Raw genomic sequence first — 27,878 nt, 5'->3', positions numbered from 1 at the left:
TATTCAGTTTGAGCTGAGAAAGCGTGCTTTACAACCAGTGAAGTACTTTTGGGCAATAATTACTAGTCTAAACTAGAAATAATGCATCATGCATTTATTGAGAAAATCTTGAATGCTGAAGATTGTCTCCTTCCAAAAAGTGGTAGCTAAATGTGTATGTATTCAAAGGGATACCGTTAGTGTTTTCATTTTAATGTGAAGTGTGACAATAACAGTTGTTTTTCACTTTTTTTTAAGAAAGAAATACTCTTCCTTCATAGTCAATGCTGTTTACTTATATACTGTTGGTCTTGAGCCACAGGTTCTATTTTATGTATACTTTGTGTGACAACCTTCCTTACAATAATTTGGTACAGATTTTTAAATACACATTAATTATTATCCTTTCACATGAGAAACATTTGTTTCTAGGAGTAGGTTTGTGTTTGAAACGGAAATGTTATTTCACATTCTATAAAATCTTACAGGTTTTGTGACTGTCTTACGGAAATTTTGACACTAGAATGTCTCGTCATCAATTCTTGTTTGAGCCAATCACATGCCATGCCTGGAATCAAGATCGGACACGTAAGTTACGTTTTGAGATATTTTTCTAAACCATTAATAACCCGTTTTAAGATAGAATAGCTATGCTTGTAGATTGGTGCTTTTATATTGAAGGCAATTATACACTGACACGTATCAATCGTGGACTTTGTGCTGGCTAATTCTCATATCCTAGAGATAAATAAGACCATCAGACAAGAGCAAAAGTAGGCCATTCAGGCCACTGAGTGTGCTCTGCCATTCAATGAGATCATGGTTGGGTTTTTCCAGCAATCAATAATTGATTCATGATCACCATTAGATTCTTAATTCCAGATTTTTATTGAATTCAGATTCTGCAACCAGCCATAGCAGGATTCAAACCTGGATACCCAGAACATTACCTGGGTTTCCAAATTACAGTCCAGTGATAAAACTACTAGGCCTTCAAAAACATCAGATAGTTATTGCATAACTGACCATGTTGACTTCTTTTATATGGGCTCAACAGGAATGTTAAAAGGCTATATTTAATTAGTTCTGCACTAACCTTGAACAAGTACAGAAAATGCTGAAGAAACTCAGCAGGTCTGGCAGCATCTGTGGAGAGAGAAACTGAGTTAATGTTTCAAGCCTGATATGACTCTTCTGAGCTAACTCTATTTAGAGAGAAACATATGAATCCTAATGAGTTATTCACATATTAGAAGTATTTCCACTGCCCAAGATTATAGTATCAGTTTCCTTAAGAAAATACTGTTGTTGCATTTGCAAAAATTGGCACATCTCAAACTATGCCCTTACAATTAATGTGGCTCAGAGGTGTCACCTTTAAATTATGGGGAAAAAAGTCAGTCATTCCTGTGACATGCTTTTGTTGGCATAATATTTAATGAATAATTTCTGTTGCTTTCAGTTTAAGCAGTTTACTAAACTATTATCTTCAAGATTCACTGATAAATAGAAATTAGAAACTAACTAAAATTGGGGGCCTTTTGAGGATTTTAAGAATATGAGAAAATAACATCTGGTAGTGGAGGCATTGATGGTGTATGAGGAGGAAAATTGAAAGGAATGTACACTTCACATGTACTGATTTAAGTTTGTAACTGTTAAAGCATGGTAGAATCTCTGACAAGAGAATACCAATTCAGACTAAAATCATAAACTGATATTGAATAAGTACTTCATGTTGGTGTTTATTCGAGAGGTTGGTAGAAAAGAGATGGTTTTTGAAGTTGGTATGTTAGCCTGAAGGGAAACAAAGCACCACACCCTGATGGGATACATAATCTTGAAGGATGGACAGGTAGTTCAGTTGCTGCATTTCCAGCTTTGGAGAAATCAAAGTTTAAATCTAATGTTGGTTTACAAATTGTCCTCTGCCATTCGACACATTTTCAGCATATATATCGTGCTAAAGACCAGGTGGAAATGGGTTTGCGTTTCCTATCTCAGCAAAGACCAATGCTTGAAGATTTTTTGCTGAAATCTCCATTTCACTAGTGCATTCATGATCAATAAACTCCAGTTAGAGCTGCTCATTATGGTGATGTTTTAGAGCAACATGTGTTACGTTTTGATGGTATGTGTAAGTGGCATTTAACCTTTCAACGGTATCAATAAAAGCAGAGGATTATTTTTAATTAGTCAACCCTGAAGCTTATAAGTTGTTCCTCAAACCTTGTGTTCTAACATGTAGGGAACACTTCAGAGTAGGTTATGGATTGCACAACATTTCCCAGTATTACTCCAAAACAAACAATGCCTGTATGACCTCAGATGATAGCCAATGAGTCTATGAAATTGAAATTTAGCATAATATGTGATTATCTAGATTGCTATCATTGGAAAGTTGAGTAGAGTTCCTATGATCAGGTATTGGTTACAGCTACATCTTATTGGAAATCCGGGTGTTTATAACTGTACCTGTACCTCTTAGGATAAACCTGCAACTTACCAGATCACTTGCATAGACTGTTTGTTCTGGTCTACTAATTTAATAAAGTTATCCTTAGAAACCTTGAATTTAAGGTTCAGGGACACTTCTTAACAGTTTAGATTGAATAAGTGATTATTAATGTGAATTTTTTATTTTACTAGTTGTTTTTCTGATTTCTACAGAGATAGCACTTAGCCCCAATAACCATGAGGTTCATATTTATAAGAAAAGTGGAAACCAGTGGATCAAGAATCATGAACTGAAGGAGCATAATGGTCGAATAACAGGTACAAAAACAGTTTGAATGCTTCTGGGTCCAGCAATTAATACTCCAGACTTATTTGAAGAATTGGGATTGCCAACTAATGTGGCAAACCTGTTGCTAATTGCTATTACACATCAACTTTCATCAACTTTTTAAGATGATACTGTGTATCTTCATTCAAAAATGCTACTGAATATCAACACTAATAAAGGCAGTTTATGATCCCAGCTAATGTTAATACTGGACAAGTAAGACCTCTGAGTTAAACCTGGCTTGGGAGGCATAATTCTTTTCGATGTGGTGGTCTATGACTAAATGCATTCACAGGAGTCTGCCCTTGTACATTTAACGTGGAGTAAAATGTTTATTAAACATGCAAGTCATGAACTTTACTACACTGAACAGATTCACACTATTCATTTTATCCCAGCAGTACCCAAACAAATATTAAAAACTCCAACGAAGAATTGCTGTGATCTCTAACAAGGTTTCTTTGCATAGCCGAAACCTGTCTTCCTCCAGCAAGTTTCTACACCTTCATCAGATGCCTTTTTTTTTGCTTCAGTTGGTGTGTCTCCCTGAGATACCTAAAACAAACTAAATTCACTATAACAGAGAGTCCCTGATTTATGAAGGCGTGCACTTAGAAACGCTATCCCATTCAAGGATGTATTAATATTAATTCTTAAGATTAGACTTGAGTAGTTCCTTGTGAATGGTTATTACTTATGAATTATGATTATTTATTAATTAATTATTAATAAAATTACTTATGGCTATTTTATTTTGTTCTGCATTATGTTCCAACTTGCGAACAAATCGACTTGCAAACAGACTCAAGAACAGAGCCCATTTGTATCCCAGGGACTGCCTGTTTTTTAATTTCAAAACAGACACCGGTTTCAGTGGTCTTTCTGTGGCATGGACTCACTTACTAGCTGACTGACCTCTAGACTTTTCTGTGTTTCTGTATGTCCCTGGACTGCTGTCACTAGTCAACAACACAACTTTCATCTGTATTTACTGCACTGATCTGTTGACCTATATTTCTTCACTGCAAGCATTGTAAAGCCGAATTAAAAATGCATCCAAACAAACAAACCCTCTGGTCTCCCCAACACACAGCCCCTAAAAACTCCTCAAAACAAAACTTAATTAAAACCATCTCTCCTCTTCTTAACACTTAATGTAGAATAAAAGTTAAACTGGAAGTTATAAATCATTCTTAAGCTGGTGAAGAGTGGTTGCCGTAGACCTACTAGACCACAGGACTCCTTTCTCCTTGGACCCGAGGGTTACTATACCTCTGGAAAGGAAAGAATTTGAGAAGGAAAGTCCTTTGTGGTAACCTCAGCTAGAGTGGGAATTGCAGCCATACTGTTACCATCATTCTGGATCGCAAGCCAGCCATTCAGCTAACTGAGCTAACCGAACTCTCAACCCAACAAATTTGGAGCTGGAAAAGCACAGCAGGTCATTCGGCATCCGAGGAGCAGGAAGTCCATGTTTCGGGCCGAAACCCTTCTTCAGGACTGGGGAGGTGAAGGGTTTCGGCCTGAAACGTTGACTTCCCTCCTCCTTGGATGCCATCTGACCTGCTGAGCTTTTCCAGCACCACGTTTATTGAATCTAGCTTCCAGTATCTGCAATCCTTACTGTCTCCACACCCCAACAAGTTGATTATGTAGTGGTTCTCACGACTGATTTTAAAGTGAACTGTTAAGATTTAGTCTAAAATCAAGCATATTTTCAAACTTTAACAAACTTGTTACTAAAGAAATATGTTCTAGGGGACTTCTTCAAAAGTCAACTGATGAGAGAAGAGTACAGGCCAACCTTTACACAGTTTATAATTACTGGCAGAGTTGCACATTTCAAGCAGAAAGCTCCAAGCCCAACCACATGAGTTTTGATCTCTGCCTATTAATAGTGATTCAAGTGAATTGCCACCTGCTTATGTTTAAATACAAAGTAGTTATACAACAGGAAAGTGGCAAAAAGTTAAATCTATGTCTCTTATCACCAAGTGAGCAAGTTTTGCTCCATCTAAAACTGAGTACCTTTTTTTCTGATTTAGGAAGTTAGCTGTTGAGCTGAGTGGAGTAGGTATGTAAATTTTCTATTTGTAAAACAAAAGGCAGAAAATCTTGGCTACTTTGAACTTCCCTCCTCTGTCCTGTTTATATTGCAAATTGGCATGACTTACACTTAACGTTGAAAGTATAAAGTTAGAGTGAGAACGTGAGCAAAGATGTTCATGTACGTAATAAGAAATTTTGGAATCACTGACGTACCTTGCCTTAATGACTGTAAAAATTGAAGAGCAAAATTTGACCTCTATCTTCATGACACCTAAACAGTTAATGATTTGCTAAATTTCAATACTCAACCACCTTTAATGCCATTGTCATTAGAAGAACTCTTTCCTCTATCTCCTTTAACCCCAACTTTGCCTTCTCTTTCTCCTCACCTTAACTGCCTCACAGTCTTCCCCTGACTTAACTCTCATGTTTTTTTGCCCCAAACTCCCCTTGTGCCTTCCCCACCCTGTTTTTCTCTCGCAGCCCTCAACTCCCCTGTCTCTTCCCCTCCCTTGACTCCTTTCTGCCCCCCCCCCCCCAGCAAATCCTTTACCCTCCATGCAGCCAACTCTCCCTCAACCTCACTGATTCCATCTATTCTGCTCTGACTACTCCTCCCACCCTAGCCCTTCCTGTGCAACCTTCATCATTGCTCCCTCGAGTCCAACATCTTTGAACAACATCTTAGCCGTTTTAGAGCCATATTTATCTGCACCATTTAAAGCAATGCACTTTATCACTAAAACTGTTCTCGGTTCAATGATAAATGAATGGAAAGATGCTTTATGGTAAATATGAAGTCAGGGAAGGTGCAAGTAGATGACAATTATGGTATATGTTGACCTTTCAATTGCCTCTGATTTATCACTATTTATCTAGCACGTATTGGAAGAACAAAAATTTCCTGCAAGTTTGGTATTGGGAAGACTGACGTTGAAGTTATTGGTCCTCATCACAAACGTCATTTCTTGTACACCATTTTCATCCTTGTTAATTACACAACTTGATTGAAATGTTCAGAACCTCCTCAGTTAGGTGTGTCTCAAGTTAGGATTCTGACCACATATTCAAACAGTCAGCAAAGCTGCGTATTTCCACCTGCACAACATTGCATGACTGCTTGCCCTCACCTGTGTTGCTACTGAAAAGCTCATCCATACTTTTCTTTTCACTTGACTTTGATTATTCTGATGCTTCCCTGGCTAGCCTTCCACATTGTACCTGACGTTGTCTTGTGTTCATCCTAAACTCTGCCTGATTTTTACTCACTTCAAATCTAAATCACTCATCACCCTTTTTATTTTCTGGCCATCACCAGCTCTCCATCTTATGGTCTCAAATTAAAAATTTTCATTCTTGTTTTCACACATCCCTCTCAGATGTCCCCTTTCCTAGTCTGCGTAATCATGAAAGTCCCACCTTCTGGATTTCACCCCTCACCTGAGGCTTGGTGACTTTCAGATTAAACCATGACCAGTCGTGTCTTTGTAATGAGAGAGCAACCCTACGCTCCTCTGGGGCTATGATGAATTTAACCCCTGGTAAACTGGATAATCCATGCCCATTGAGATAAAATTATTCAAAGTTAATGGGACAAACCATATCTGCTTCATTTTCAAGTGCTAATGTTGGGCGTTTTTATTGCTAAAGTTATCCAAGACTTAATGACAAACCAATACTTGAAGATAAATGACCTTTGAGGCCTACCTGCAAAATTGCACACTAAACACTGAAGTTTATTGTTTAATGGATGAGGCAGTCATTTTCCCTGAGAGTACTTCAGTCTGATTGCAGGTTTACTAATGTCAAGCAGAACGTAATAAACAGACTGAAGTTCTTTAGTATAATTTTAAGGTTTTGGCTCAGGGACAACTAAATTAATTGAGTGTAGTGTACCTATTCTGTTCTTTTTAAAAAATGATAAACATTTTCTGGTGAAACTGTTCACACATCATTCATTCAGTCAAATCAAGTTCCTCATTGAGTAAGGTGAAGGGTTTGAAGTTTGTCTTTGGCAGAAGTGTGAAATAGGTGATAAGGAATCAGCAACCCATTTTACACTGTCTAATTTACTTCTCTAATCTCTGAAGTCAGTAGTAATCTAGAGTAGAGTTGGAATACTTTGATCAAGTCGAACATGATCACTGGCAAATATACCATGCTTTTTATTTATTCTTTTTATTTTTCTGTAAGGGATGAATTATACTGATCCATCAGAACTGTTATTGTGTACATTCAGTCACTGTATAACAAGAGTACCTAATGAGTTCTACAAGTCTTGCCTAACCACCTTACTGTGCTGCCTCTTCTCTAGGTTTGGCAGAGTATGTGTGGAACAGACAAATAGTTCGTCTAGATGGCAAATGATGTTTGTTAAATCCTTGGCTTAGGCCATCATATATGTAGTCAAAAGACGAGTTGAGTCTAATCCCATTAATATTCTGACTGCTTGGAATTTTTGGAGTAACTGACACCACTGAATGTATCTACAGATCAAGATTTTTTAAAAATTAGTCTTTTGTCACCAGCAAAGAATGAATGTTTTATAATCTAATAATTATATTAAGCTACTGTGTTTGTGCTTTCTTAATTATTATGCTTTCATTTAAAATAAGTGTATGTTAACGGTGCATTGTGTAGCTGTGCTTTCAAAAGGTTCCGCATCCTGCTTACAGAAGACAAGGGTTAATTCTTGTCTGTCTTCATCCAGTTTTCTGTGCTTAATCCTCATACTGTGCTGAGATCTCAGCTCGGTTCCTCAGTATGCTAGGGATGTTACAGCAATTGACAATCTGTGGCATTGAAAAATGTAATTAACTCAGCTTGTTAAATATTGTAGCAGATGTGGAAGCTGTGTCTTAAAGAGTGTATATGGTTATCCTAAGTTGTAGAATCAGAGAATGATTACATTGGGGACCATTTGACTAGTCATGTCTGTGCTTGCTGCATTGGCTTTTCCTGTAGCTCATTTAAGAAAATGATTCAACTGACTTTTGAAAGGCTCCATTGGACCTGTCTCCAACATACACCAGGCAGTACATCCCAGATCCTAGCCACTTGCATGAAAATGTTTTTCCTTGAATTGACATTCAGTTTTCTTTGACAAAATTGTATTGACTTGGAGAACTTTTCATGTTGGGTGTTCTGTATATTTTTTGACCCAACTTTTATTTTGTAAACTAACGGTTACACTTCTCTGTGCTTTGCATATCTTACAATTATTGGTCTAGTTTGAGAATTCTATTGGAACTTTTGTAAGGTTGACAGTTTTAATTTCCCTTTTGGCTATCATCATCAATTGAGGAATGTGTAACATTTTTTGCAATTCAAATGTAAATTGATTAGTGCTTTACAAGTATGTAATTCATAGAACAAAATATTCTATAATATTGATTGTGAAAGAATTAGAATTGGTTAAAAAAATACTTTCGATTTTAGAACATAAGAACTAGGAGCAGGAGTAGGCCATCCGGTCCCTCGAGCCTGCCCCGCCTTTCAATAAGATCATGGCTGATCTTTTTGAGACTCAGCTCCACTTACCCGCTCGCACACCATAACCCTTAATTCCTTTACTGTTCAAAAATTTATCTAGCCTTGCCTTAAACACATTCAGCGAGGTAGCTTCAACCGCTTCACTGGGCAGGGAATTCCACAGATTCACAACCCTTTGGGTGAAGAAGTTCCTCCTGACCTCAGTCCTACATCTGCTTCCCTTTATTTTGAGGCTGTGCCCCCTAGTCCTAGCTTCACCTACTAGCGGAAACAACCTCCCTGCCTCCACCTTATCTATTCCCTTCATAATCTTATATGTTTCTATAAGATCTCCCCTCATTCTTCTGCATTCCAATGAGTATAATGCCAGCCTACTCAGTCTCTCCTCATAATCCAACCCCCTCAACTCTGGAATCAACCGAGTGAATCTCCTCTGCACCCCCTCCAGTGTTAGTATATCCCTTCTCAAGTAAGGAGACCAAAACTGCACACAGTACTCCAGGTGTGGCCTCACCAGGACCCTATACAGCTGCAGCATAGACTCCCTGTTTTTAAATTCCATCCCTCGAGCAATGACAGACAAAATTCCATTTGCCTTTTTAATTACCTGTTGCACCTGCAATCCTACTTTTAGCGATTCATGCACAAGGACACCCAAGTCCCTCTGCACAGCAGCGTGCTGCAATTTTTTACCATTTAAAACATAGTCCATTTTGCTGTTATTCCTGCCAAAATGGACGACCTCACACTTATCAACATTGTACTCCATCTGCCAGACCTTTGCCTACTCACTTAGACTATCTGTATCCCTCAGCAGACTTTGTCTTCTGCACACTTTGCTCTACCAGTCATCTTAGTGTATCTGCAAATTTTGACACAACACACTTAGTCCCCATCTCCAAATCATCTATGTAAATCGTAAACAATTGCAGTCCCAACTCTGATCCCTGAGGCACACTAGCCACTGACCGCCAACCAAAAAAACACCCATTTGCCCCCTACTCTTTGCTTTCTACTAGTCAACCAATCCTCTATCCATGCCAATACATTACCTGTAATACCGTGCAACTTTATCTTATGTAACAGCCTTTGGTGTGGCACCTTGTCAAATGCCTTCTGGAAATCCAGATACACTACATCCACAGGTTCCCCATTGTCCACCGTACAAGTAATGTCCTCAAAGAATTCCACCAAATGAGTTAAACGTGACCTACCCTTCATGAAGCCATGCTGGGTGTTCCCAATGGGAGAATTTGTATCCAGATGTCTTGCTATTTCTTCCTTAATGATAGATTCAAGCATTTTCCCCACTACCGAAGTTAGGCTAACTGGCCTATAGTTACCTGCATTTTGTCTACTTCCTTTTTTAAACAGTCACATTGGCTGTTTTCCAATCAGCGGAACCACCCTAGAGTCCAGTGAATTTTGGTATATGATTACTAGTGCATTTGCTATTTTCCCCCATCACCTCTTTTAGTACCCTGGGATGCATTTCATCAGGGCCAGGAGACTTGTCTACCTTTAGCCCCATTAGCTTACCCAGCACTGCCTCCTTAGTGATAATGATAGTTTCTAGGTCTTCACCTGCTATAACCTTCTTACCATCAGTTTTCGGCATGTTATTTGTGTCTTCCACTGTGAAGACCGACACAAAATAACTGTTTAATGCCTCGGCTGTTTCCTCATTGCCAGTTATTAAATTGGCCTTTTCATCCTCTAAGGGACCAATGTTTACCTTCGCCACTCTTTACGATTTACATATTTATAGAAACTTTTGCTGCCTGTTTTTATTTATTGAGCTAGTTTGCTCTTATAATCTATCTTACTTTTCTTTATAACTTTTTTTGTGACTTTCTGTTGGCCTTTAAAGATTTCCCAACCTACTAGTTTCCCACTAATCTTTGTATGTATTTTTTTTTTAATCTGATACTTTCCTTTATTTCTTTAGACATCCATGGTTGACTATTTCTTTTCCTACAGTTCTTCCTTATCACTGGAATATACTTCTGCTGAGCACTGTGAAAAATCATTTTGAAAGTCCTCCACTGTTCCCCAATTGACCCACCATAAAGTTTTTGCTCCCATTTTACCTTGCCTAACTCCTCCCTCATCCCATCATCGTCTCGTTTTGTTTAAGCACAGGACATTGGTACTGGATTTAACCTTCTCACGCTCCAACTGTATTTTAAATGCGAACATACTGTGATCGCTCCTTCCAAAAGGATCATTAATTATTCCTGTCTCATTACACAGGACTAGATCTAGAATAGCTTGTTCCCTCGTAGGTTCCATCACATATATTGTTCAAGGAAATTATCACAGATGCATTCTATGAACCCCTCCTCAAGACTGCCATGACCAACCTGGTTTGACCAATCGATATGTAGATTAAAATCCCCCATGATAATTGCTGTACCATTTTTACATGCATTAGCTACTTCTATGTTTATTGCCCACCCCACCACAATGTCATTGTTTGGCCTATAGACCACACATATCAGTGACTTCTTCTCCTTGCTATTTCTAATTTCCACCCAATATCATATATGATATTTTATCATAGAAAAACCCACAGGTGATGGTGTTCACATGCATCTACTGCCTTTAAAGCGGTAGAGGTCATAGATACGGAAGGTGCTATAAAATCTTGGCCAGTTGCTGCAGTGCACCTTGTAGATGATACATACTACTGACACTGTGCGTCATTGATGAAGGGAATGAAAGTTGAAGGTGTTAAATGGCATACTAATCAAGCAGAGTGTGCTATGTCCTGGATGATATTGAGCTTCTTGAGTGTTGAAGTACATGCCATGAGGCAAGCAGAGAGGATGTAATGACTTGTGCCTTGTAGATAGTGGACAGGCTTTGAGGAATCGGGAAGCGAGTTATTTGTACTTGGTGATCTAGCACAAAAAATAACTAAACTTGTGAAACTTGACTCTAGTTCTATTATATATACCTTTAAATTAGACTTAAATAAATGTTACCATCATGGAAACTATCTATCATTATATCTGATTAACTAGCAAGGGTTAGGTTATTTGTAACTTAAGTGCTGAAGGACTGAACTGTCTTGTTTTGACCAGGTGTTTTTTGACAATGTTTTCTTGGACATTTGAAGTCAAGCAAATTTAGCAGCATGAATAAGATTTACTGTCTGTGGTATGTTTTGGTTCTAGGATTCCTAATCCTTTTTTAACATGAATTCATCGCTATACTTTCTGTACAGGCATTGACTGGGCTCCCCAGAGTGATCGCATTGTAACCTGTGGTGCTGACCGTAATGCTTATGTATGGAGTCAGAAAGACGGCGTGTGGAAGCCTACGTTGGTCATTCTAAGAATTAACCGTGCTGCAACATTTGTGAAGTGGTCGCCTCAGGAAAATAAGTTCGCTGTAGGTAGTGGTGCTCGGCTGATCTCCGTGTGCTACTTTGAAGGAGAAAATGATTGGTAGGTGCTTATTTGATCAAACAAGAATGCTTCAATAACAGTTGTTTCTAAAGAATTGAGTTTTGCATTGTTTGCACTAAACATCCTGGTATGGCAATAATTTTTGTCAGATGATAAAATCTTTTTTCTCCTGTAGTCAGATGTGCAATAGCCAAGAGAGAACTCAAAAGACACTCCACTCTGAAGAAATTTCTCCATCTCGATCTTAATTGGCCAGAGCCTTGTTCTGACATTATCATCCCTGGGTGTAGAATCTTAACTGGGAAAGACAGTTTTCAGCACCTGCCCTTTAAACCCTCTCAGTATTTAAAGTTTTGACGAGATCACCTCTTAATCTTCAAAATCATGAGAGAATCGTAGCTCTCCCAATAAGACATGCCTTTTGTCTTGGGTATCAGTTTATTGAGCCATTGTTGCACTTAAATTTGGGCAGATCTATCCTCTTTAGATCTGGGGACCAAAACTGTACATAATATGTCAAGTGTGATCTTAACAAAGGCCTGTACAATTGCAACAAAACTTTTCAGCTTGCATTTTAAACCCCTTGCAATAAGGTCAACATACACTTTACTTTCCTAATTGTTTGCTAAACCTATGTGCTTGTGAATCTTGATTCTTGTACCAAACACCAAATTCCTCTGAAAACTAAGATGGAGTAGTTTCTCATCATTTTAAACAAAATGTCAATTTTTCTTAACTTAGACCTGCCTGCATTGTTGTTCTTCTGCCACCTTTTCCATTCATTTAGTCTGTCTCTGGATCCTCCTAATAGTTTACGTTCCCACGTAGCTTTGTAATCAGCAGTGTTGCACTCAGTCTCTTCATCCAGGTCATTAAAAAATGTAAATAGCATTTATTGGAACTGTAGCTGGATAATTGATGTTTTGTTGATTCTGAGTGAACCTGTGTTAAGTATTTACTCATTCATATCATCTGCATGTGCTGGGACTTTATCGAAATTTGTTCTGCATTCCTCAGACGGACATTGTTTAGCATGTAAATGAATAGAAGAAAATTGGACCCTTTTTCTGTTAGCAATTGTATACCAGCTACAGTGTGTACTTTCAGTCATTATTCAGGTCATTTGCAGAGGATGGGTGCCATTGCCTCAATGTCAAATATATTTTTAGCCGTAGTTATTTTCATTGCTTTCTTTAATTGGGTCAGGTTAGTTTTAACCTCCCAACTAATTTAAACAATGAGTTTAAAATGCTTAAATATGTTTCCTTAGCTTTTAAAATATGCACCTTTTGTTGGGATCTGTGTTGGAAATAGACTCTGTAGAACAGAAGGATTTCTAAATAGAACACTACAGAATGCAGAGATTTCCAAAGAGAACAGTATTCAAATATTCTTGTTAAAACATGTTGTTTAATATTTCTCATCATTTGTCCTGACCTCTCCAGCTCATCTCTTGAATATGCTGACTCCTTCCTTTGCTAGTTTCATGTGTACTGGGTGACCTCCATTACTATAATCTTCATAAATAAGCTTAAATAATGAGTTTTGGTGCAATAGTTGGCCACTGTATGTGTCACGATTAAGTCATATTCATTCATACGTATGCACTTTGCAGCAGAATCTATTGCCATCTTTTGATCCTTTGTTCACCACATCTGTGGATTGTGCGGACAGTTGATGCTCTTCTGATAGCACTCTACTAACAGGCACTGATCAAATATCAGACCTTCCTGATTTGTGCAGCTCGATGCTCACTGCCTTAACACTTCTTAGATTGCTTAAATAGTTAGTCAAAATTTACCTAATTTTAATCATTCTTGGAAAGTATAGGAATGGGTAAGATGCTATAGTCCACTTGTCTGATCCCTTTAATTGAATACTTCTTGATCATACATTCACTTCAAGTATCTGGCCAATTTCTCCTAAAAAGGTTCCACAATACCTTTCTGTCTGGGCAGTTTAGATTCCATCTTAAGTCCACATCCCAGTTGTGGAGTTTGTGGCAATCTCAAATGTATAGTGGCAGTTTAAATTCTTTATTACCTTAAGAATGATTGATTAATATCACTATAGAAACTTGCCCTCTGCATATAATCCCAATTTCAGTCTTCCTGCATGGATCCACTGCCTTTTTAAAAAAAAAAAAAAAAAAAAAATTCAATTTGGTTGCTTTTTTCTGTCCTGTTTCCAAATTGTGGATATTCTTGCTATGGTACAGAATCTGGAGTTGCACTGTTTTTCATTTGCAGCCATTGAAATGCCTCATACATGTGTTTTTTAAAAATCTCTTGGTTTTTACTGAAGATTTAGTGATCTTTTACTACTGCTGGACACACTGTACTATTGATTACAATTACGTGCCCATTAATACTTTCAAATCCTGTTTTATGTGTTGTATCTTAGCAGCATTTAGTTTCCAGCTATTATGTTCATTTTCCTCCTCTCTCACTACCTGACTTCTGGTCACTGACCCATGTTCTATTTTTAAACAGACCCCTTTGTGTTTGCTTTACTTCTGCAATAGTGCCCCATCGCTGCAAATTTGACGTTGTCTTCCCAACATGACACCATGTTTTCCTACTGATTTGTTTCATAATCAGTTCCTTTTGTGGTTAATTTACAGTGTGTAAATTGTGCTGCTGCACAGCATCATGATGGGATATAGGTTTATGTCTGTAGTTATTCAGAGTTTTTTCACTTGCACCTTCAAAGGAAGATGCTGAGCTCATGTGTGTTTTACTAAAGGATAGGATAGAAATTTAATCTGAGGCTGTTGTGTATCAAGTCTTCACTGCTTGCCCACCACTGGCTAAAGTCTGGGAACTGAGCCTATCTGCCCTCTTGGTCTTGGCCCTATCTTGCCCTCTTAGGTTATGCATTCCAAAATATTGAAGGCAACGGAGTACTGGCCACGGAGGGATTTTTAGACCCATAAATAGAAATTCCGAGGTCCTAAATTTCATTTTTGGTAAAATTTATGCTGTATTTAAGCAAGAATGCATCTGCTAAGCGTTAACAAAATTAGCTGTAGTTCTCTGTTTTAGGTGGGTGAGTAAACACATCAAGAAGCCAATTCGTTCTACTATCCTTAGCCTTGACTGGCATCCCAATAATGTCTTACTGGCAGCAGGCTCGTGTGACTTCAAATGCAGGTGAGAGATGCTGCAGCTTCTGTTTAAGGTTTTTATATACCTTTAGAAATGCTAAAATTTGGCCAGATATTAAAATCGTGTACTACCTCTAAATTTATTTCTTACATCTTCTTGCCTATGTTGAAGAAACATACACTTATATTGTTTGAAAAGCTTTAAATATAGACAACAATCCAACTTAAGGATCAAGATTAGGTCCCAAATTCCTAGAGTCAAGTTCTGATTATTATAGTCACTAACATTTTCCTTTGGGAGAAAAGATCATTCAGATGCTGGAAACCTGAACAGTTTTGCCCTTGATATCCATAGCCATTATGCAAGATTGAAATAATTCTACCATCATTGTGAGATCGTAAGGACTGCCGATGCTGGAGTCAGAGATAACAAAGCGTGGAGCTGGAGGAATACAGCAGGCCAGGCAGCATCAGAGGAGCAGGAAAGTTGACACTTCCAGTCAGGATCTTTCTTCAGAAATGTAGCTGCTGCCTGTGTTACAGGTTTTCCCTCCACAACTATTAACTGTCATCCCATTTCAGTTTTCCTTTCCTGTGTGATTTCTAATTCTTTCTGTTCTTTATCAAATTCTCTCTTGAACATCATTGCCTACTTCGTAACCACTTCTCGTACAATAATTATTTTTCTGGTCTCCCTAACTTTTTCTCGTACAGTTTCTGTTATTTTCTTGGTATAAACTCATCAGAGAGGAAATAAATCTTCCCACTCATGCTTTAAACCCTTCCAAAACTTGAACTATTTCTCTTAAATCCCTTTAAACATCTCTGCTGTAGTGAATACGCCGTAGTTATCAAACTAAATCATCTCTTCTCTGTTACAATTTGTGAACGTATAATGCACCATCTTATGGCCTGTTGTCATTTCCCCAACAGCATGTCCAAATTGGCATAAATAATAGTTTCTACCACTTCACCAACTCCTAACTGTTAGCGTTCAATACTGCAGTTTGTAAAGCCGAAACATGAGGTTGGTTTCTTTTGGCCTATTATCCAATATACATAAATCTCTTGCTTCCTGCAGTCTACTGAGAATCTTAGTTGTAATCTGAGGTTTTAGCAATATATGCTTCTCATAATTTTCCACCTAATTGCTTAAGACTTCATACAATTTCCTGCATTTTGCCTCAAAGAATAATGTGAACACTGAAGGTGAATTGCTGATTTAAGCCCTTAATTTTGCTTTTTTTCTTGCCATAATGTATATTGCTGTGGAAGCATTACAGCGTTTGAGGAATAAGTAGGTCACAAAGAACAAATAGATGCGGATGAATTTTATAAACAAAATCTAATGTTGTGCATCACTTGATAATTATCTAATACAGTATTACCATTTTATTTGCAAGTGCAGTAGATGGAAAAGTGATATGAAAGTTAATAACTGAGTAAATATTGCAGTCACTTGAAATCTGAAATCAGACCAGAAAATGCAATAAACACCAAACATATCGCGCAGCGTCTGTGGAAACTGAAAGAAACAGAATGAGCATTTCAAGTCTAGTTACCTTCTTCCAAAGTTGGAAGTTGTTAAACGTACAGCTGATTCTAAACAAGTGCAAAGACAGGGGAGGAAGGAACAAGAGAGAGAGGGTGAGGCATGACTGATTTAAATGACAAAAGGAGATAGTAATGTAGTAATGGTACTACTAAAGAAACAAGATAATTCTGGAGGCGTAAATGGAGGAAGTGGAATTATTACCAACAGCTGCTGTCCAAATTGAATATGGTGTTGGTATTATTTCCTGCTCTGCTCTTCAATTGAAAAACTCGTCAATTTTGCTTCCAATTTCCACTCTTCCTCACATTCACAAGATCCATCTCTGACATTTTCCTTCCTCAATGACAGTCTGCTTTTAGGAACACAGGCAATCAACTAATATTCATGGTGATCTAAATAACTCTTTTGCCTTCGCTATACTTCCACCCACTCGGCTTTTATGCCATTCTTTCAGTCTCCGAGTCCTGTATGTCTGTCCTGTTGGCATCACCTTCTGTAAATGTGTTTCCCTTGAATCTTCCTTTTCGCTCAGCTAAAGATTTTCATTCCCTGCGCTGTGGTTGACAGCCCTCAAGAGTGTCCGTGCTATTATTGGCACTTTTTTCACTTCTTTCCTTGAAGAGGATTGTGGTTTCCGTAGAATTGTGTAAAATGCATAGCACAGAAACAGGCCGTTTTGCCTAATTGATTGATGACACTTATGCTCCACGTGAACTCAACTTCTGCTCTTCATCTCTACAAACTTCTTTTTCTGTCTCCATCACATTTTTAACTAGTCTCTCCTTATGCTTTACTTGTTTTCTTTTCCTCCTTGATCAGATAGGATTTGCCACTCATCAGTTGATTTCATGCTGGGTTAATTGCAGGTAGCAGGAAATGACACCAACATCATGCATGTTTGGGCAATAGCTATTGATTCTGCTTTTTTCATTTACACTTCCTCCAGAGTCATCTTTTTGTTTTTTTACTTGTCCCTTTACCATTTGGAAGGCTTTATTATGACTTAGAACTTAGTGTAAAAGCAGACAATTTGGTCAGATAGTTTTGGGCTCCATATCGAAGGAAGAGATGTGCTGCCCTTGGAAGGGATCCAGAGGAGGTATGTAAGGATAATCCCAGGAATGAAGGGCTTGTCATATGAGGAGTGGTTGAAGATTCTGGGTCTGTACTTTATGTACTTCATAAGGATGAGGGGGGATCTCATTGATGCTTAAAGTATTGATAAGTCTGGATAGAGTGAATGTGGAGATGTTTTCACTAGTACGAAAGACTAGGACCTGAGAGCACAGCTTCAGTGAAGAAACAACTGATTACAACTGAAACGAAAGGAATTTCTTCAGTCAAAGTATAGTGAATCTGTGGAACTCATTACCACAGAAGGTTGTGCAGGCCAAGTCATTGTGTCTTTAAGACAGAGAGGTTCTTGTTTAGTAAGGGGATCAAGGGTTACGGGTAGAAGGCAGGGGAACCAGGTTGGGAAATATATCAGCCATGATCAGGTAAGAAAACACAATGGGCCAAATGGCCTAATTCTACTCTTGTATCTTATGATCTTATGTTGTGGTTTAAATTCCACACAAGCCTCCTCTTATTCCATTTATTTTACCCTGCTCACTTAACTCTTTATTTTCTTCTCCCTCATGGATGCATCAAGCTTCATCCTAATGATCAAAGCTGCCTACTACAATCAATACCCATGCCTACTAAACACCTTGTTCGTTGATGCATTAAAAGAAATTCCTTCTAAATTTGTTTTTTTTTGATCACCTCAAGGTTATTTTCAATTTATGCCCCCTTCTTTGTCCTAGAATTCCATCTTTCACAAAACTTCACATTCAACGTATCCTGCTGTGCCATTTTTGCCACCTGCAAATATGTATCCGAAACCAAGACTGCCTAGAAAGCTGCAGTTGAGGCACCCTAAACATGATGAAATAGAAAATGATAATTTTTTAAAACGAGTTTTCCAATTTAAATGTTGATATTGTAAAAGTTTGTATGCTATTAATAAGATTAGTGCTGTGAGTTATCAAATGAACAAATGACACTTTCATAAATATTAAAATGTTTTTAAGTTTTTATTTTAAAAATTTTCATGAAGTTTAGAATTAGAAAAAATTAAATTATCCAGAGAAAAGGACGTTTAAAACTTAAATCATCACTCATCAGTTTCTCATGGTGTTGATCTCGGAGTCAAGGCAAAGCAAATTTTCTACACTGTATTAGTGATGCTGTTGTTATGGACATCTGAAGGTGGAACTGTACTGCAATTGTGAATGTGTTGCAGTTCTAAAACTGGGAAATTCCTGCTGAGAAACCTATATGGAGGAATGACCAAATGCTGATATGCACAACAAACTTAATATGTTATTGACTGTAAACATTATACTCTTGATGCTTCATCCTTTTCAGCTGTAAGAGGAGTGTTGCCTGGAAAGGATTAAATAGTAGCAGCTAAACATTTTAACAAAAGTGACTGAAATTAAATTTGCAGGTTTTTCATACAGGTGTTGCTTTAATTTGACCTTTATGGGTTCTGAGACATTTAATCAGTGAAGTAGAGTTTAACAGGTAACGTTAGCTGAAAATTTCTAAAACCTGTTACACAAGCACAAGTACAATGATCTCATACATTTTATATCAGTCCCAATCTGGCCTGCTGACATTAATAACTTGTATTTATGTAACCCCTTTAAAGTAGTTATGTCTCAATGTGCTTCACAGGCAGTACAAGACAAAACATGACACGGAAACACTGATGGAGTCTACAGAGGTGGTAGTGAAGGAGTGTTGGGGCTGTCCCTGTACATATGGAAACTGACCTTGTAGTAATGGTTGATATCATTGAAAGGCTAGATGAGAAATAGGGCTTACGAGGATAGGTCCTTCGGTCACGCCAGTAGTAACAGTGCCGAAATGAGAAAAGAAGCTAGTGATGATGATTGACTGGCTGTGGTTAGATGGGCAAGAGCAGAACCAAGTGAGTGCAGTCCCCCCCCAGCTGTATAACAATGAAGAGAAATTGGAGGACAATGGTGTGATTAACTGCAGTAATGACTGTATGCAAAGTTGAGAGGATCAGGAAGGTTCGTTTGCCTGTCACAGTAACCAGGGTTAAAACCCATTTCTGGTACTATGGCAGGGGCGTTATCCTAATTGGAAGGAATCAAACATGGAGTTCTAGGAAAGGTGAGAGAGATTTTAGGGGTAACAGTACATTCAGGAGTGAGGTTGTGTAACAGTAAATGCTTGCATTTTATGGGCACATTATTTTACAAGCTCCCCTGACTTGCACCAAATACTTTGTAATGTATCAGTAGCTTTGGTGATGCCATTTTATCTTTTATATGACTATGCGGAAGGCGATTAACCCTCCCTCAGCAATCCTTCTGACAATTCTGTTTCTATTTTCTTCAGAGTTTTTTCTGCTTACATCAAAGAAGTAGACACAAAGCCTTCTGCCACACCCTGGGGTTCCAAAATGCCTTTTGGACAAATGATGGCAGAATTTGGGGGTGCCGGTAGTGGTGGTTGGGTCCACAGTGTTTCTTTCTCTGCCACAGGAAATCGCTTGGCGTGGGTCAGCCACGATAGCACTGTATCTGTTGTCGACGCTGCTAGAAATATGTCGTAAGTGTCATTGAGTCTCTGATTTTCCGGTGAAGGAAGGATCGTACTAACCTCAAAATGTAATTTGAAAAACATGAAAGACAAACGCAGGAAAAACAGAGTTTGAATCTAAATACATTTATGAACGACCACTTCTTTGACTTTATTTCAAACCTGCATAGTGATTTTGATACTGTAATTGTGTCAATGTTTGGCATTCTTAGTAGTGCTTCATTGCATTGATAAATTGAGGTTACTTTGCGTGTGTTGATTGCAAGATTCAAGTGTATTCAAATTTGATGGTTTATATTTGGGATGCCAGAATTCAGTTCAGCAGCTATGGAAAGAAAATGTGTTTGTGCAAAGTAATCTCACATTAATTGCACTGTTCATTTTGAATACAGAGAATTATTCTTAAATAAAGTATTGCAATTGGTTTTGCATTGCATTGTTGAATTTTACAGTTTGTTTATGTGTTCTTCATGTTTACACCACATGGTGTCAGTAGGTTGCCATGTAAACTTGCACAGCCTGATAGCAAGAAAAAAAGGTAGTTGGATCAAAACAGTCCCTGTTATTACAGAAAGGAAAGCATACTATTGCCAGATGTGAACTTGAAAAAGCAATTTTATTTTTACCTTTTAACCCTTTAAGTAGGCTTTTCCTTCTTATTTACCTGTTCCTAAGCTGTCTGTTTTAAGGCATCAAACATAAATCCAAGCCTCGCTCCATTCCAAACAGCTGGTGCAACTTCAGGACAGAATGAGGGATGTTTAAGAAATCATGCTGTGGGCTTGAAAATTGATAATCTATCTCTTAATATTGTTCCTAGGATCTATAAGGCTGCTATAAAATCTCATGTTCCATATCTTTGTAATGATGCAGTTTTTTTTGTAATTGACATCTCTTGAGTGGTGGGCAGGGAATGAGATCCTGCTTCGAGAGTCTCCATATGATTAAAATTAACTTTATTTTTAAATCAAAGTATTTGACAGGAATATGTTTGTTCAATACAAGCAAGACAACCTTTTTGTTGTCTGTATACAATAACAGTGCTTATTATGAGCACAAAACAGAATCTCATTAACAGTCGGTTAGTATGAGACTGATAGACCTGTTCAGTTCAATTCTGAAATTTAGGAAATGTCAGTTAGGTCTTTTATTCTATTTTCAAGTATAGCACAACCATTTAAACTAGAAAGTGCCTGATGTGTCCTGAATTACCTAAGATCAACTGAAACAGTGGTTTAGCTGTCTATGTTTATCTTCAATTCCTCTTGGTTAGAGACAGGAGAAAAAACAGCCAGAGCATCTGCTCCTGAATGCTCCAGTGACCTCAGTAGGAAAGTACGCATGTGTCTATGCCTGGCAAAAAACAGAATATTGCCCTTGTGATGATTTCCTTAGCTGAACGATCAGCTAGTATCTTCTGTCTGGCTGCATTCTTATCAGAGGATTAGCCGTGCCCTCAGATTACTGTCATAATAAGGGCTCGTACCTTCAGGAGAAAAATTAGGTGAACGATTTTAACTAAAATAGTGTTAATTCTTTCAAATGTAGAATAAAAGGAAAATAGGTGAATAAGTACTGGCTAAGGAAGCATAAAGATAAGTAGGTAGAATTAAAGTGTAACCTTTCTTTATAGGGTTTCTCAAACGAAGACCGAATTTCTCCCCCTCTTGAGTGTGATTTTTGTCTCTGAGAATAACATAGTGGCAGCAGTGAGTACAACCTGGTTTCATACTACAAACATCTATAAGAATGGCTCAAGCTTTTGTATTGTATAGTCCACAGTTTTATTTAAAAGTCTTGAATATAGTATTTGCTACCATGTCCAGTTATTCATACTGGGATGTCAAAGTAAGAGTAAGGAACCCAATCTGACATGGGAAAAGTCCAAGAAAAATTGTATCCCTTGGGGTATATAACTCATCACTGGCACCTGGAACAGGGAGGAAGGAGGAGGGGTGAGAATGGAGAGATTTAGCCTGTTGTATTGCTCACTGTTAGGAGAAGCACGTATCATATCAAATATGGGCTGCTTGGTTTGCACTTGACCAGTATGTCAGCCATGACAAGAAATCTGATGACTGTTGGTGTCGAGGCTTCCACATTACTGTTTACAACTAAATGGCTGCAACCAATTGGGGTATCTTACCCCAGTAGGGATGAAAATCTTTAGGTCTAATGTCAGAAAACTGGGGAAGAGGAGGAATGTAAAGCACACTGAACCCACTAGCAATATTGCTTGCCGGTGCTTTCTTTAAAGTAAGATCGTTAAACATTAATAAGGAGATCAGATTTTAAGCATGTAGTGGATTGACGTTGGTGTTTTTGATAAGATTCCATTTAGTTTACTGAACACAGATTAAAAGTAGATCCACATGGTAGTATAGAGGATTTAGTTTTAGATTCTAAAATAGTGCACATTTGTCCATGCTAAGCATTAAATTGGATAGCCTGTTCTACAGCTTTCTGTGTCTCTGTAGGGCCATGATTGCTGTCCGATGCTGTTCATGTATGATGATCGTGGTTCTTTGACCTACATCTCCAAGCTAGACATTCCAAAGCAGAGCATTCAGCGCAACATGTCTGCCATGCAGCGCTTCCACAATCTGGATAGAAGAGCAACCACAGAGGATCGAAATACCACGCTTGAGACTCTCCACCAGAACAGCATCACGTAAGTTTGAGAAAGTCAGGTTAGCGGCTTTTCAGCCAAACTACCTTGAAGCCCCATTTGCAAGTAATATTTTGTTGGGCTGAGTTTTTATATTGCTTGTCAAAATTTATTTAATTTGTGTTTATAGGTCCTAATAAAGGCAAAATACTTCTGATGCTGGAAACTCAACAGGTCATCTTCATGTTCTGAAGAGTCATACTGGGCTTTAGATTTTAACTCTCTCCCTGTGCTGCCTGACCCACTAAGTATCTCCAGCATTCTTTGTGAAATGTTTATAGTGTTTTGTGGATTGGAAATGTCATCTCCAAATAGGCAGTTTAATGAATTCCTTGCCAGTTAGAACACCTCGCTTCAATTATGTTGAGTTTCACCTGTTCTCATTATCACTCCAACTCATCGGCGCCATTGAGATGGCAGCAAGCAAAATACAACATTGTTCTCATTCATCTACAAGTGGAACTGGTACCTGGCAATCTTGAGCATCATTGGCATTACTATATTAAAATGGTGTTATTTAATGGAGCAAATAGTGTTACCCCTCTTTTATCTGGTAGTTTGATGAAGTGTATTGAGATGAGAAGACGGATGGGAGAAATGACAGAAATTTGAACGGACAGCTGAGATTACCAAAATCCTGCTACCTTGAATTCCAAACCCCTTAAACAGAATTATGATTATTTCATACTTAAATTTTTGAGTTGTGGGTTTACCCAAACTATCATTGTCCTTTATCGTAATTGTCAGTTCTCCGCTCAAAGGCACCCAAAGTTCCATAACTTCCAATATAAGTAGGGTAAGGAGATGAGTCCTGAATCCACCTGAACTGGGACAGGAACAAAAACAGAAATTGCTGGAAAAGCTCAGGAGGTCTGGCAGCATCTATGGACAGAAATCAGAGTTAAAGTTTTGTGTCGAGTGATGCTCCCTCAGAACGCCTGGGTTCAGAGGAATGGTCACTTGACCCAAAACATTAACTCTGATTTCTGTTCACAGATGCTGCCAGACCTGCTGAGCTTTTCCAGCAATTTCTGTTTTTATTTCTGATTTACAGCATCCACAGTTTTTTTTTCCAGTTGAACCGGAATAGGGATCAGTTGGCACCAACCTGGTCCATACTGGTCACCCAGCGATCTCAATTAACCAATCCCCAAGAAGTCTGAGCTATTATGGCAATATTGATTTTTGCATGCATATTGTCATCCCCAAGCTATGCGTAGTGATGTTAGTAGCACCAATTTTCTTTCCATTGCATTACTGATCAGGAATCTGTCCTATTCTTACTGCCTGCTGTTGGTGTATGTGGGAAGGGTTTGAAAGTTGATACTCAACCAGTTTAGGCACATTACCAACACACTTTCCTTAGCCATTAAATCCTGGAGTGGCGCTTGAATCGAAGCCTCTAGCTCAGACATGGAAATGTTACCCACTACGCCAATAAACCTTAATTAAGTTTTGTAAAAATCTGAAGACTGAAACCTTTGAAATTTATATGGTTAATGTTTTTGATGAGCAAACAAGCAGGGTTGAAACATAGCAAGATTGAGCACTCAACCGTTGTGATTTTCACTTCTGTTCCAAGATATGCTTATATTATCAATAATCAGATACCCAATGTCATAAATGGTATGGATTTCAAATGCCAGGCAACAAAGCAAACAATTTGTATTAAAAGCAGTTCAATGACAAGTTTTGACTTAAAATTTTAATATTTGGAATTGGCTAAACACTTTAGAGGTTCGGTAACCAAACCATTTTCCCATGAGGAGCTGGGTATGATTGGACCCATAGAGAATGAACTGGAATGTATTGGATGACACTACAGTTCTTTCCTATTCCGTTTTCTAATTGAAATACTAGAGATATTTAGAAAAGCCACATGAATCCAGTTTTAGTCACTAGATTTACCTGTAATCGTGTGTGTGAAGAAATGAGTTGGAAGTTTTGAACTCTTAAAGCTGACACACTGTGTAGCTAGCTTAAACTAGGTCTAATATTATACAACACTATTTTGAGTTTGGACTTTGACTTGAAAAGAGTTTCAGGGGAATGGATTAATTTTTTCTGATACTCAACATACTGGTCCAAGACTCTGATTGATTGAATTCAAAGTGGCATTATCAATGGTAGCTATTGCCTACCATATAAAAGTATAAAAAGTGTGCAGTACAAAAGGAAGATGAAAAATGCATTGTTTAAAGAGCAGGATTTAAAATGAGACCACTGTTGTTTTATTAGTACCCTGCCTTGCATCTTCAACTTAGCAAATATTGTAGATTTCAAAGCTTTTGGTGTCCGGACATTTGCCTATGTTTTGCCGTAGGGTACTTTGTCTTTAGTGAGAGAGCTCTTCAGTCACTTATCTATTTCCCATCCTCTGTCAAAAGCTGGTCATTGAAATGCAGGTTTGTTTGTGCATTTCTATAATTAAGTTCATTCTTTCTAAGCTTGGTTAATGCAAGTAATATCATTTATCTCCAATATATGAAACTTATCAGAGGGATGAGAGTTTCTTAAGACAGACTGATTGACGAGGTAGAATAGTTTGTGTCTTAATAAAATTGATTTTTTGTTCCATGTTAATTTTGTAAAGCTTTGCTAATGTGTGGTCACCTAATTGTTGTAACATTTTAAGTCTGCTTTTCTTCTTTAAAACCATTTTCATTCATTGAAGTCCCAGTGGTTAAAATCAGATGATGGAATTCAAAAAGCAATAGTCCTATGTTTTCTCACTAGTGTAAAGCTGAGTTTTATTCATGTTTCATCTCCTAGCCTAGTGTTGATCTTTGCAGCATTATATGATTTTTCTTTCCATTTTATACCATCTTTAAGATCCTTTGTTAGCCATGGATTGTCTATCCATCTCAGACTCTTTCTCAATGAAATTAATCTTTTAGAACATGAGTCAGCCATTCAGTTCCTCAAGCCTGCTCTGTCTTTCAATGAGATCATGCTGATATCTGTGGCCTAACTCCATATACTTTCCTTTGCCTATATCCTTAAATTTTTTGTTCAGCAAAGGTATTATCTATTTCAAATTTAAAATTGACAACTGACCAAGCATCACCTGCCGTTTGTGACAGAGTTCTTCCACCCTTTGCGTGTAGAATTGCTTCCTAACATCTCTCCTGAATGGTCCGACCCTAATTCACAGACTATGCCTTCTAGTTCCAGAATCCCCAACCAATGGAAACGGTTTACTTTTATCCACCCTGACTTTTCCTGTTCATATCTTGAAGATTTCAATAAGATTACCCCTTAACCTTCTAAATTCCAAAGAAAACATGTCTGATTTGTTTAATCTCCTCATAACTTAACTCCTGATGTCCAGATATCATTCTTGTAAACTTATGTTGTAGTCCCTCCAAAGCCAATATATCCTTCCTAAGATGTGGTACCCAGATCTGCTCTTAGTACTCCAAGTGGGTTCTAACCAGGGTTGTATATAACTGCAGCATAATTTCAGTATCCTTATACTCCAGTCCTTTTAGATATAAAGGCCGGTATTCCATTCGCTTTCTTGATTATATTTTGTACCTGTTTGTGGCATTTTAGAGATCTGTGCACCTGAACTCTGCCAAGTCTCTTTAGACATCCACTGTATTTAACTTTATACCATCTAGAAAGTACCCTGATCTATCCTTTTTCAGTCTAAAATGGATAACCTCACACTTAGATTGAACTTCATCTGCCACAATTTTACCCATTTACATAGTCTGTCAATATCGCTTTGGAATCTTATGCTATCATCTACACTGTCACTAATTTTGTGTTATCAGCAAATTTGGATACATGACTTTCTATGCCATTATCCAAGTTGTTAATAAATTATATGAATAATTCAGACCCTAATACAGATCATTGTAGGACATCACTAGTCACAGCCTGCTAATTTGAGCACTCATCATCCCAGTTTCTGTTGCCTACCACTCAAACAAGTTCCCGGACATGTCTGTAATTTGCCCTCAATTCTGAGAGTTTCTGTCTTTGTTAAGTCTTTTATGTCAGACTTTATCAAATGCCTTCTGCAAGTCCGTGTAAACAATGTTCATAGACATTCCCCTGACCACTACCTCTTCAGAAAAACAAGAGTTGTCAGACATGACCTACCCATCATGAATCCATGCTGGCTGTGCCTGATTAATTGAAAGTTTCCAATGTGTTTCAGTTACCCCATACCTTTGGATGTCATGAAATATCTTTTAAGATGTTTGCTACTGTGTAAACGTGTTTAATCTATTTTCCAGTCCACACTAATCAACTCTGCCCTCATATTCTTGCACTCGTCTTTATTTAAAAGTTACAGCACTAATTTAAGGTTCGCCCTTAAATAAGTGTAAATTTATTAGTTTGTTTTCCTCTTCCCAGATGATCTTTTACTCTGAGATTATTAATTAATCCTATCTCATTACATGTTTTTAGGTCTAAAATACTCTGCCTGGTTAGTTTCATGTTGTATAATTCACAGTAACTTATTCTGGATTAGATAAGGTAAAATGAGATGAGACATTACTTTGGAGCATAACTGCTATTACAGAGTTGGCGAGCTGAATGGCTGGGAGTTTGTGCTGTGTGTCCAAATGTGATATCAAACCCACTATATCTGAAGTAAAAAAACAGCTATTTCTAGATTCCTGATATTTAACTGGACTGAAAAGTGTGTATGTATTTCTTTTGAATTCTGTTATTCTCTCCCCAGCCAAGTCTCACTATATGAAGGTGATAAGCGAGATTGTCGGAAGTTTTGCACTACTGGTATCGATGGCGCGATGACAATTTGGGATTTGAAGGTGAAGTCATGTTTATTTCAAGTGGGTTTCAATAGATTCCAACCACATAAGGAATGTTCGTAAGCACTTTACAATGTGTGCATTGTTTAAAAACTCATGTAGTTGGAGTTGATGTGAAAAACATTTTAAATGCTCTGTTACCGGTTTATTCAGAACTAAAATAAACTTTAAGGATTTGGACTGATTTAAGAAATATCAGGTATTAACCATAAAATTGTGTTGACATCCTTGACACACTAAGCACCCAGCTTTTGTGTAGAGTTCTTTTTTACTTCAAGTTTGTCTTCTGCCCAAAATCTTAAACAGACAATATTGAAAATGTAAGTTATAGATGCTAAAGAATAGAATTCTGACAAATATATTTTGGAGGATAGAGTCAATAAAGTGTGGAGCTGGAGGAACACAGCAGGTCAGGCAGTG

General features: G+C 37.8%; 1 protein-coding gene across 1 annotated transcript in view; it reads left to right on the top strand.

The window, feature by feature from the left end:
• The first annotated feature begins 438 nt into the window (after positions 1 to 438).
• LOC109921031 (actin related protein 2/3 complex, subunit 1A) overlaps positions 439 to 27,878 on the top strand; it is a 30,859-nt gene continuing 3,419 nt past the window's right edge. The window contains exons 1-8 of the mRNA XM_048609618.1: positions 439 to 567; positions 2,650 to 2,754; positions 11,535 to 11,757; positions 14,763 to 14,870; positions 19,797 to 20,009; positions 21,634 to 21,709; positions 22,478 to 22,671; positions 27,368 to 27,458. Of these exons, the coding sequence (XP_048465575.1) occupies positions 504 to 567; positions 2,650 to 2,754; positions 11,535 to 11,757; positions 14,763 to 14,870; positions 19,797 to 20,009; positions 21,634 to 21,709; positions 22,478 to 22,671; positions 27,368 to 27,458 (1,074 nt within the window). The 5' untranslated portion in view covers positions 439 to 503. The remainder of the gene's footprint in view (positions 568 to 2,649; positions 2,755 to 11,534; positions 11,758 to 14,762; positions 14,871 to 19,796; positions 20,010 to 21,633; positions 21,710 to 22,477; positions 22,672 to 27,367; positions 27,459 to 27,878) is intronic.

Source organism: Rhincodon typus, chromosome 21 (assembly GCF_021869965.1).
Source record: "Rhincodon typus isolate 14 chromosome 21, sRhiTyp1.1, whole genome shotgun sequence".
Classification (NCBI taxonomy): Eukaryota; Metazoa; Chordata; class Chondrichthyes; order Orectolobiformes; family Rhincodontidae; genus Rhincodon; species Rhincodon typus.
This window is presented reverse-complemented; position numbering and strand designations above follow the sequence as displayed.